The sequence below is a fragment of the Drosophila elegans genome, unplaced genomic scaffold (assembly GCF_018152505.1).
Source record: "Drosophila elegans isolate 14027-0461.03 unplaced genomic scaffold, ASM1815250v1 contig_183, whole genome shotgun sequence".
In the NCBI taxonomy this organism is placed as follows: domain Eukaryota; kingdom Metazoa; phylum Arthropoda; class Insecta; order Diptera; family Drosophilidae; genus Drosophila; species Drosophila elegans.
In genome coordinates, this window is record NW_024545550.1 from 2,044,478 (window position 1) to 2,057,082 (window position 12,605).

Genomic DNA, 12,605 nt, shown 5'->3' on the forward strand with positions numbered 1-12,605 from the left:
TTATGTCGCACATGGTTAATGCCCATTCGGGGACCCCAGCGGGGACCTCTGCTGCTTTATAGTTTCCCCGGTGCGTTAATGGACACATCCGACTGCCCTTCCGCCTGCCTATGATTAAAACTAGGCATGTTTGTCCATTTAAGCCCATAATTACTGTCGTAAATCACTCCAAAGTCAGCGCCCACGTTTCGCACCTCGGAGTTGTTTTTGTATTTCTGGATGGTGGGGGGCTTGGCTTGTAAGAGGTATCCATTGTAATGCCCCTTTGCCTAATGAGTCTAATTGGGGGTTGAAACGGCCCTTAAGAACCCTTTTTCGGTTTCGAATATGGCCGAGTCTTTAGTTGGCCATATGAGTGGCCATGATGCGGTGCCAAAAGGTGTCATCGTGCCCCATCATTAGCGCCATTTGTGTTGGCCCTGCGGAGTGTGCTAAGCAGGTCTGTGAAACCGGTTCATTTGCATATCAAAGGCCATAATCAGCACCTTGCAAAACAGTTCGGAACAAGGTCCGAGTGCATACATATACATATACATACCAGTTTTTATGGCTGGAAGGGGGGTGGTGGCCATATGGACGGACAGGCATCAACCATATTGACAGGCTCCATTTGCCATTTGTTCATTTGCATGCCAAACTCACCTCACACCTGCATTTTCACCTGGGGTTAATGCCTCCACGTAAGGCGTGAAAATTACGAGTCCTGGCATTAGCGTTAATTGGCTGTGCGTGCGACAGATACGTGTACGTGTGGCTTGGCATAAAAGATACACAAAAGTGTATCTGCTGAACTGAAAGGCGGTCTGTAGTCCGCACTGAACCGGTTTTAAATCTGCAGTATTATGAAAATTATGGTATTTTCACCATTTTCTTGAAATCACTGGAGAGTCCTATGCCGCCTTCTCCGCCGACGATTGTCTCCCCGCTTTTCCTTCAACTGGGAAACAGTTTGGAATTGAAACAGTCTTGAACGTGGCTCCCACTCCTGATCCCCGAGCACGCCCCCCTTCCCAAACGATTTGCACCAACTGGACGAGGCGAAATTGCCGCAGCTGCGCAGTGCAGGACCTCGTCTAACTTCCAAGTTGGAACCCCAAACGATTCAGGGCGGAGTCATCGCGGCATTGGCGGGCACCTTTCTACACCGATTGTCGGGATTTAGGTGCACACCCACACCCACACACACACACAGGCACACGCACACTCTATCCGGGACTTTCCCGTCCCCGATTTTCCACCAACACCATCAGCTTTTCCTCGCCGTGGAGCCGAGGGGGAAACTTGGAGGAGGCCTTCGCCCAGTCCATCAGCGGCAATCCGTTAAATATTTTAATGGCCAACAATGGCATTTTTCGCAACGAATTTACGATGATTCAAGACAAATATTTGCTCGTGTTCTGGGCTTTAAATGTTTATTCTACCAGATTGAAGGAATACAGAAAAAATTAATAAGCAACACCAGGCACAGGAGCAATGAATTTGATAGAAAAGTGTTCCCAAAGTAACTAAATTAAAATCTCAATTAAACGTGTGACATAGAGGCACTTAATTTAAATGAAACTAACTATTAGTCAAGAGATACAACTAAAGAGTTATTGAGTTAACTAAACTAAACCCTTATTTTAATTTGGAAATAGTTACGATTCCTTTTCTTAAACTTAAAAAAAATCGATTAATCTTAACACTTTTATATTGATTTAAATATAAACTAATCATTATATTTATGAACACGTTTTGCTCGACCTGTAAACTTAATTAAAAACCTTACTAAGAAACATAAAAATCTCTAATGCTTAACAAATCGAATTTATAATTGCCATGAAAGCACAAGTTTATTATTAAATTTAATAAGTCATTTCTATAATTATTTTAAAGCAATCTTATTTGATTATTTTAGTGTTATAAAGATATACGTACATATTGAATTATGCTTTGTAAATCTTGCTTATTGGCAAACCAACCATTATTAAGCATAGCGTTTGATGTATGTATGTATTGTAATGCATTGTTTTGAATAATAAATAAAATTATATTAAATAATTTTGTTTTGCTAACTTAAAATATATGTATACTAGTGTAAGAAAATGTTCTTGGAATTTTAACAAAGTGACTTTAAAATAGCATGTAGGTTAAAACAGAAATTAACGGGTTTCACAAAAATATTTTTAAGCAATTCATAATGATAACCAGTTTTAAGTTCAGCTTATTCTTTCAAAAGAACTTCTGCTTCGAAGACAAAGGATTTCTTTAACTATTATGGCCAAGTTTACATTCGCTTAGTCGCCGAAATTGACATTTCTAGCATTCTAGCTGATAAGTCGACGGCGACATAACCATTTCGGGCTTGTAATGTCTTGGGGGAAACTTTCAACTGGCAGGACTCAATGGTTATTGGCCCGGCCAAGTGCTGCTCCATTCTTTTTTACGATGGCCTTACTGCGGTGTGAATGTGGCTCACATATGCTCCCCTGATTGCGGGTAATTGTCATGTAATAAAAGCGAGAATCATGCTCAGTATCTTCTTGGGCTTAGTGGGTGATGAGGCCATCCGAAGTGGAATAATGCCACCCTCAAAAGTGAACGATATCTACCGACAACTATTTGAGTCAGCATATTTTTCAAGAGTCTTTCTGGGAAAGGGTGGTGGACATGTCCCTGCTTATCTACCCATCCTCTCACCTGTGTAATTATTGCGGACCTTTGGCCACTCGTAAATTATGTGTGATCCCTATAGCTAATAGGTAATTTATGTGCTGACCGCAAACAACAAACCAACAACCAACAAACAAACCAAAACAAAAAAAAGGACAAACTTTGCCCGCAAAAAAGTAAAACAAATGTCCACGGATTTGGTGTCCATTAGCCTGCGGGTGGAAATTGGGAGAAAGGGGTTGACCATGTCTTGTGTGCTGGTCACCTCTGGTGAAAAAAGATATACTTCACTACCCACATCAGGTCCTTTTCGGACAATCTAATTACAAAGGCCTTGGGCACATGATATCCATGCTGGGCCTGCCCCTTTTACCATACACATTTTTCTGCAACTTTAAAGACACTTAAGCTTTAAATAATCCATTAGTCCAATGCCAGCACATCACCCAGCGGCGAGAGTAAGGGATTTAAAAGCTAAAACCTGTTGAGTTACATCTCAATTCCCCGAACACTTGGCTAACTAAAAAGCCAAAGGCCCCCATCCTTACCCCTTTTGTATTTGGCATTTGGTTGGGCGAAACTCCCTGCAAATTCACTTTGTCTATACGTCTTGGCACAGATTATGGCTGCTTTGAATAACAATCGATGGCGCGACATTGATGGAGGATGGCGCTACGGCATGGAATCCATTGTCTGGGTCCTAGTGCTCTTCTTTGGGCATTTTATTACCGTCTGGAGTGGCTGCATTTCCCTGGTTTCCCTCGCCTTTTTTTCATGCCTCTGATGTTCGAAAGCTATAAATGGTTTTTGTCATTTCGACTATCGATGGCAAAGTGAATTTTTACGACGGCAATATGCATGCCATGCCAACAGATCACAGATTTTGCCAATATAAATCGCTGACCCCTTTAGCCACCATATTATTAACATAATCATAATCATCATCTTCACCATCAGCATCAGCATTGATTTGTTCTAGCTTGATTAATGGAGTTATTCCATCGAGTCGAATCGAAACAGACTGGGTCAATGAATTCTCATTAAACCAATTTCGATGTGCATATTAATGAGCCACAGCGAATACAGGTGACATAATCAACCCAAAGTGTCAATAGTTATTAACTTGTTCAAGTTTGTAAATCAATTTAAAAGAGTTTCACTTGAGACTCACTCACAACTACAATTATAAGATTACAATCCGCCACAAAATTAACCTTGTTCAGAGCATTAAGTTCAAAATCTTTAATTTCATTGAGCTTTACTTCCCTACTCTCAAATCTCATTTTAAGTTGCTTGTCAACTTCTAAGACCCAAAACCAGAAATCTCAACTAGGAACAGCACAGCACTGAGTCATCGTCTTCATGACTTCTATATCTCCCATCTGAATACAATTGAATTATAATTGTTTTCGCTGGCAAACTTTATTGTATTTTTCTTTCTGCCCCTTCGTTTGTGCACATGCCGAATGGCCAACAATGTGCAGTGACTGAGACTTTGGCAATTATCATAAATAATTTCATTACAATAATTAGTGATGCACACCTAATGATGTTTAGGTAAAATTAATATGCTGATTTACTAAATACTCTCTCTATAGAAATAATAAAAAGTTAAAATTAATGAAAGAAGAAATAGAAATGAGAGAGAATATATAAAAATATACAAATAATTTGTTTATTGATAAAAGAAATGTTTTCCCTTTTAAAATGGAAACTGTAGGTACATAAATGAAATAGGTATGTTACACTTTTAATACTTAAACAAAGATTTTCGTGCCATAACAAACCATTTCCCATATTTGTTATACCCAATTTGTATAATTTGTACATTAACAACTGATGAATTAAAAATATCTTCAAATCAAACAATGCACAACACAATCACCATCTTCAAAGGGGAGAGGAAAAAAAGGCGAGGTGATCAGCGACAAAACAAATTAATCAACGAGGCAATCAGCGATAGCCATCGCGAAATAACCACGAAAATGAATCAAAGTTTTTGCCATACCCTGACCCACTGTGCGGTAAAATCGGGGATCTTTCGGGATGGTGGGGACAGGCGTAGACAAATGACAAAAGACGAAACAAAACTAACAAATTTTTGGCTCATTATTTGTTCTGGCTTCTCCAAAACAGCGCGAACCACAAAAAAAGTCCAAGCACTTCATTATAAACAGATAAACAGATCGTGTCGGGGGGGGAATATGGGGGGTATATCTGGGATCTCCAGCTCAAAAGCTTACAGCGATCGCTGGGCTCCAATGTTTTCAGTCGTCAAACGGCAGCATCCAACACAAGTCGCTAGTTGCGGAATCTACAGAAGCTTCAGAACCGGCAGAAACACTGTTCACCTGGGTGATCTTACAAGATGTTCGACAATCATCGGCTTATGGTAATTGTGATTGATCGCCCACGGCGAAGGCAATACAAGTTTAGAAGATGCTATTCCTGTAGACATATTTGCTTATCTGAACTGCAAATAAATAAAACTGATCAAAAGTTCGATTCAAAAGTGTTACCAAAAGTATAAAACGGAAAAGGATTCAAGGATAATACACAAAATAATAAGCAGCAAAACTGTGAAAAAAATTTTAAAAACTCATTTTCCATAACAAATATGGGAAATTATTTGTTCTTTTTAATTTAAAAGTAGAAGGATACAACTTTGAAATAATCAAACATATCTGTCAATATAAACTATTCAAAAATAAAATATTGCCTAACAGAGGAATCAAAATAAGTGGTAGTCTTTAAATTACATTCTAAATTAAACTAACTACTGGAAATTATATCTTTGATTTACAAATGAATATTGTAAAAATTTTCTCCCTTACTAACATTTAGAGTATGTTAATTATATTCCCCATATTGAAGGCGAAAAATCTTGCTGATAAATGTCTTGGCTTACACAGAGATTACTAAATCTAAATATGTATTTTTAAACCTTCAGCTTCTCTGCTTCTGCTTGGGAGCCATGATAAGCGTGTCCCTGGCCATCGAGGAGTCCTCAGACATCGAGGAGGATGTGATCAGCATAGCCAACCAGACGCAGAAGGTGATCCGCGTGCATCCGCAGGACCTGCCACCCAAAAAGGACAACACCGGCAGCCAAACGAACTCGGCCTTCTTCCAAATTCAGACCCTCCGCCCGTCCACAGCTGGATCTCAATCAGGATCTAAGTCCGGAGCTGGTCAGCGGCAGTATGTGGACTCCAAGCAGATGCGGAAAAGGCGAACACGGCCAGCCAAAATGCTGGATGGGAATGTGGCCGCCAGTGGTGAAGATGCGACGCAGCCAGCCTTGAAATACGAACTAAAAGCCTTTCCCAAGCAGAAACTCAAGCAGCAGAAGCAGCTAAACCTGGACACTAGGCTGGCTGGAGAGGGTGTGGTGGTGGGCCAAGGTCAAGTGTTGCCCGTCCAGATGACGCCGGGCCCGTATCCCATCTACTACGTGGTGTCCAAGACCAACGGCCGCTTCGGCAAGTTCCCCATCAAGGCCTTCCGCTCGCCCTCGGAGTTCGCCAAGTACCTGGTGAAGAGCAAGGCGGAGCCCATTGCCCGGGATGAGCGCTTCGAGGTGATCTTGTGATCTTCTCCACTTAGTCAAAGTTAATGCCTAAACGCCTAAATGCCTAAACGCCTAATGCCTAACTTATTACCCCCTAATCGTAGTCGTAACTATAATATAATACGAATGCTAATTGCTGCAATAAACATATGTCTAAATTTAGCTAATGAAACAAAAGCAAATCCGTTTGAGTCATAGTTTAAAAATTCTCTTCCCTTAATTGCCCGGGTTTTTCTGGTAATTACATGGCTTCTATCTTCATCTCTGACTCTATCCGCGGAGTTTGGCTAACTGTTTTGCTAGCCGTTAGCTGGCCTTGTCATATGCTAATTTGCCAGCGAATCGAATCGAGTGTCGCGTATAATTAAGCCCCGCATACCCATAACTATTGTTTGGCATTTACATACGCCAACAATAGATACATGGATACATAGATACGTAGATACGTAGATACATTTGATTTATGGCGTTCCCCTTTCGGCGGCTTTTTCTTGCGAATATCTTTCCAAGTGTCGTTTGCCTTTGTCGCTCTTCAGGTTTTCTTTTGTTAACGCGGTTCTTTGGCTGCTTTCTTCGCAAAACTACAGAACTTTCTCCCGCCCAAATATAGAATATGATAAGTTTTCAAAGATATGAATAAATTTCATAAACAGAATTGTTCTTAACCAAGCAATAGAAAAAAATACAATGAACTTGAATATGATACAATTCTTGGAAGTTTTTATGATTAATAATTGCAATTAAACAGGTTTTGAAACTGATTGTTTTGGAACAACATCAAAAAAAGTATTATAACTATCAAAAATTAATTCGCCTTCCATGCGATCAATTAAGTTGTGAATAATTGAGCGCTCATAATTATAATCAGCTGATTACATCGAAATCATCCATCCGCAATCAGGGAAAACTGTCAGATACTTTTCATTCGACTTCGCAAATCAGAAGCGAATGGAGGAAATAATAATTGCGATTTTTATGGCACACATGTATCTGGGGGTTGTGTGTCTAAGTCTGGTTAATCAACCTGCTGGCAGTACCCCTTATCCTCAAAATAAACCCACCCCCTCTCTTCCCCCAACCAGGCGCCCACTGCATTTCCCATTACTTTTGCTCATTTCGACTACGGCGAATGTGTAATGAACTTGTGGGCATGACGAGAACGCTGAGCAAAGTGTGATATCGAAATTTCCCAAAGGATTCAACGCCATATTTTTGCCAGCCACGAAAAAGATTCCTTCCTTGCAGTACCCCCTCTCATTCCCAATCTCCTCCTCCGAATGTGTGTGTGTGTGTGTGTGCGTGAAAAATTCAAAAAGAAAAAAGGAGGAAAAAACCCCAAAATAAAATCTTCAAGTAAGTTCCACAACTAGCAAGCGCAACTTCTGCGGGTCTCATCGTATAATCAAGCGTAAAAATGGGAAATTAATCAACTTCAGAGTCGACGTCTCAAGTTAACAACGCACAAGGAATTGAATTAAAACTTTTGGCCCCCTTGTAACCCCTTTTCCTGCCCTTAACTCGGGGCTTATTCAATTATGTATTTGCGCTTGTCCTGCAGTAAAAATTACAATCCAAAGGACAAGTCAACAGAATTATGAACAGCGCCTGGGCAGTAAAAAGTAAATAAAAATCCAACTCCGCGGCAAAGGAACAAAAAAATACTCGTACAGCATATATATTTTTCAAACTTTTCTCGGCGACAGAAGCTGGATTTTTTCCAGCCGTTTCGGGTGAGTTTCTTTTCTGCGGTAATTGCAACGTCTCGCTGTCCTCGGGGAAATGTGAAACAATAAATGAAAATAAATGAATTTTTGTTAGCCCAATAGCCAAGCAACCTCGGCCAATTGCCGCGGGGCATGGAGGCAACGGAAGGTAAAAAATTTCATTAATTTCCAGCTTGGCGGCTAACCGCCAACTTGATAACTTAACTTCATTGGGCCGAGGCTAATGCCTTTGCTCAGCAACATGACATTTGACAGCCCTTCGAAGTTCGAACCGTTCAAGGATTCCAAGGACCGATGCCAGCAGGAACCAGCACCAGTCGAAAGCCATTTGATCAAAAATTAATGTGTAGTTTGGTACATTCTGTCACATTATACGCGTGTCAGACGGTTTAAAGGGTTACAAATTGGGCAGCCAAAGACAACGCAGTCAAGTGCCGAGGGGTGGAAATTGTCGAAGAAAAGCCAGCACATTGGTTTGCAATTCATGGTTATGTGTAGTGGATTTTGTTTGGAAACAACTTATTTTTTTAAGTTTTTCAAAAAAAAATGTATATTGTTTACCTAGACGTGTACTTCTAATCTTTTAATTTGTACGACTGAAATCGGATTTTAAAGTGTTATACCATAAAAGTTTCAGGTTTAATTAATTTTTAATAAGCTTAAAATTTATAGTTTTACCATTTGTTAGTTTATACACATAAAAATGAGTAGAAACCAAATTCAGTTTTTAGTGCTAAGTAACAGTTGTCAATGAAATTGACTAATGAGTTTAATCTCATTAAATGCTGCTTTTTATGGCCTATGATTTTCATTTCTATTTATTTTGTATGCCTTTTAATTTTGTTTAGCTATTGACCTTTAAATTGTCCATTTGTCCATTTGTTTAAGCCAGTTTTTGATGTGAGATACAAATATTTAGTTTCATGTTATAGCTATAAGATTTCTGTATCTAAGAGTTTAAATAGTTTAAAGCTCTTACAGCCCACTGTGCCCTAGCCCACATAGGCATCAGCATTGGCACTACCAAGTTTGGCCCATAAAAAACACTGGCCTCATGTCCTCGAGACGTTGTTACTGACAGCCACGTGAAAAGGAGCAGGACCAGCAACGCAAACTTTGCGACAGGCCCGCCAAAAAAAAAAAAAAAAGAAGCGTGGTGACCCCAAGCAGGCCAGGATCTGTTGTTGGAGGAAGATGAGGTGGTGGAGGACCAAGGGAGCAGGCCGGCCGAGAACGACGCTGCTTAAATATTAATGCCTCGGGAGTCGGTGGGACAGACCATGAATAAATTTTTGGCTATGAATTTTCAATAGCCCGTCCTGCCCTTAAACTACGTTTGCAATTTGTTCCACGACTTTAAGAGTGTCAACCACTTTTCGCAGGTGAGTTTGCAGGGCATTAGGTGTCAGGTGAGTCACCGCAGAACCAAAATCGAACCGCAAAAGGGTCAGCGGAATTGAATTCATTTCGATTTTCACTTCCGTTCACTGTGGCATTGAAGGGGCGACCCCGATCCGAACTCCCAATGCGTGGGAACTTTACGAGTCTGCTGGGGGAAAAGGAGCCGGCGGGAATGGGAGTGGGCACGTGCGTATGGCGCCAATTGCCAAATGACCGCAAAAGCTCAGAGGTCGAGTGCCAGGCCATAGATGGCCCAATAAATGCTGTTCAATGATGCACCAAAAAAAAAAAAATCTAACTAAAATACGAAAAATTGTATCAAGAATGTTAGGTCTCAGCCATAAGCATTACCTTTTATATTTAAATATTATTTTATATATTATGAAATAGTACACAAAGTCTAAATATTAATTTAAAAGTTGAAATAATAAAGAAATTGACATCAGGATCTTTACAATCTTTTACAATCTTTCTATTTCAACACACACAAAATATAAAAGTTTATTAAACGACAGTTTTAAGATACTGATTTAATAGATAAAAAGTTTTAACAAGTTTCAAATATTCCGCTCATCCAGCTAAGTAAAATGTAATATTCATGGCAGTGAAAAGTTTCGTTTATTTAAGTAAAATTGTATAATACATTTCTCTCTGTGTCGAATTGGGGCTTTAATCAAAAACAAAACTCCAAACGGAAATGCTCTGCTACGAGCCCCAAACTGACATTGCCCACTGATTTTATTTGCTCATCCGGAGCACTTTATGAAGCTTTTATTTGATTTTTATGCCAGCCGCTATTTCCATTTCTGTAATTGAATTGTCATTGTCCGGGCGAAACCACGCAGCTAACCACTGACTACTGGTTGGTCCTCGTTCTCGTCCTTGTTTTGGGCATCCTTGCGGTGGTTCTGGTTGGTCAGCCTTGGCGCCCGTCCACCCGTTCGATATGTCCGGACATGTCAAAAGCGGTTTTGCGCTTGATTGGCGCCCGGACTCCCGGATAAACACCCAAAGGTATACAAAAGTGACGGACGCCGGACAAAGGACACTGGACAGTGGACACTGGACATGGCACGTCCCGGTGAAAAAAGGGTTGCGGTCACAAAGTTCCGCCCCAAGGCCATGGAATTGGTATAAAAATTGCCAGTTAGAAGTGTCCATTCATTGGCAAATTGCGGCAATTGATGTGGGTGAAACTTGAAAAGTTGTGTAGTTGGGTGGTGTTCTGATGGGTGATGTGCTAAAATGTCGGCAAACGAAAGTGAGCAAATAAAAGTGTCACAGGAAGAAAAGCAATTTGAAGTTTTCGTTGGTTGGGGAAAGTGTTTTCATTTGTAGAAAAGACTTAAGACACCTACTGAGGTTGCATGAATAAAAATACACATAAAAGGGAGATTTGTAAGTTAAGGTTGGTATAAGAGACACAAACTATTTACAACGTAAATTTATTTATTTTTTTTTTACAATAAAATATTTTTTATAAGACAATTTATAGTTTATAAAATAAAATTAATGTTGATGATGATAACATTACCTGATAAAGCGATACTAAAGGTATTCTAAGGAAGCCGTTAGTTCAACCTTTAAAAAATTCTATCTAACATAAAGTCACAAAATAAATAAGTAAACTATTTGAAAGTAAACTAACCCTTTTAAGAACTAATCTTGCAAAAAAAAAAACACCCTCTTTCATACACTCACATCTATCATTTCGGATGTTCTTGGGATCTCCCACGTTACGACATGCTTTCCACCTGTTCAAAAATGCAAACTCGCTTTTGCACACTCTTCGATGCCCATTTCGAGGACAATTTGAGCAGTTTTCATATTTAAAATTCCCAAAATGGTGCTACGTGAGATAATAATCGTTACATTTAATGGGATGCCAACTCCTGCTACTGCTGCAGATACATGTATATGTATTGAAGATACTTTCAGCACCGAGCAATTTGCACTGCCTGAAGGACGAGGAGGAAATAAATTTTAAGGAAAAGGGTTTTCTTGCGTTGAGTTGGCAACAAGAGAAGTTGGCAACAACCCCGGGGCTTTGGCATCGTTAAACTTCCGCCGGATGTGCCATTAGCTGGGGTGATTCAGGGGCAATCGGCAAACATAATGGCATAATCGAATGATAATTTAATAAGAGCCAAACTGTGACGTCAACATTTGAATTGTGGTCGTTTAATTGAAACCTCGCCGTTTTGCTCCATTTCCTGCCACCAAATTGCTCCATGAAGATGAAGTTGTCGGAAGGCGGAGAACAGAAAACGAAGTCGAATGGATTGGAATGTGTTATTCATATCGATGTGTGTGCATAATCAGAATGAATGTTCACCCGGGGGATTGCCGAGTGGTGAGTGGTAGTCGAAGGAGAGACCAGTAGACATGGTCCTTGCCGCTCGACCAATTCGTTCTGACAACTCCGGTTCCATCTTGTTTTTGTTCACATCTCCCCCTGTTTTGTGTCCAACGCAATTCAATTTGCATGCACTCATGAATAATGCAGCCAGCCAAACATCCAAATAATTCTAATGGACTTTGACTGAAATATTCATAAAACAACATCAATGAAACCAAAAGAATGCAATGCAAAGTACTACATTTTGTGAGGGTTAGCATTTTCTGCAAAAGAAGATTTCAACCATCTTCTGTTGTAACGCATTACTTAATAGTTGTGTATTTTCAAAAGCAAGGGAATGCCTTTTTCACAAATTTGATTCAAGTTTAGCTTTTCAAAATGGTTTTTTTCGGACGTCTCCACCCATGGTTTTCATATTTTTTTAAATTTAATTTTTGAATTTCAAACAAGTTATCTTTCTGTGTAAGAAAATCCTCATAATAATGAATTTTATATATGTAGCTAAAGATTACATTTTATAATAAATCTCTTTAACATACTTAAACATTTTTATATATCTTTGGTAGAAATTTTGTAATATTTCAAATTAAAAGTACTTAATCAAGCGAAACCCTTAAATTGCAAAAGAGCTATTAAGTATCGGAGTTTAGGTAAATATTAGCCCAGCATGATTCAGGGAATAAAGAGGGAAAGTCCTGTCAACTGCGGCTGGTCCTTAATGTCTTGGCAAACACAAGTATCGCAACCAAATAGGCTGGTGGCTTGTGGCTAGCCAGGAAATTGGCCAACTCTGACCTGGGAAGGAGCCCAGGCACTGGCTGCCTCGTCCTGCGTATTAAAAATAATATGCAAAGTGCGGGGACCTGTTGAGATTTTCACAATTCCCAGAACAAATAAC

At 39.7% G+C, this 12,605-nt stretch overlaps 1 protein-coding gene across 2 annotated transcripts; it reads left to right on the forward strand.

The window, feature by feature from the left end:
• The first annotated feature begins 4,912 nt into the window (after nucleotides 1–4,912).
• LOC108149689 lies at nucleotides 4,913–6,400 on the forward strand. Of its 2 annotated transcripts, XM_017277456.2 has the most exons (3): nucleotides 4,913–5,044; nucleotides 5,603–5,930; nucleotides 5,987–6,130. In XM_017277456.2, exons 1-3 carry the CDS (start codon nucleotides 5,021–5,023, stop codon nucleotides 6,022–6,024), a joined length of 390 nt encoding a protein of 129 aa, XP_017132945.1. In that variant the 5' UTR covers nucleotides 4,913–5,020; the 3' UTR covers nucleotides 6,025–6,130. The 2 variants fall into 2 exon arrangements, with proteins under 2 accessions (XP_017132945.1, XP_017132944.1); XM_017277455.2 differs by having other exon boundaries at nucleotides 5,603–6,400.
• The last annotated feature ends 6,205 nt before the right edge of the window (nucleotides 6,401–12,605 follow it).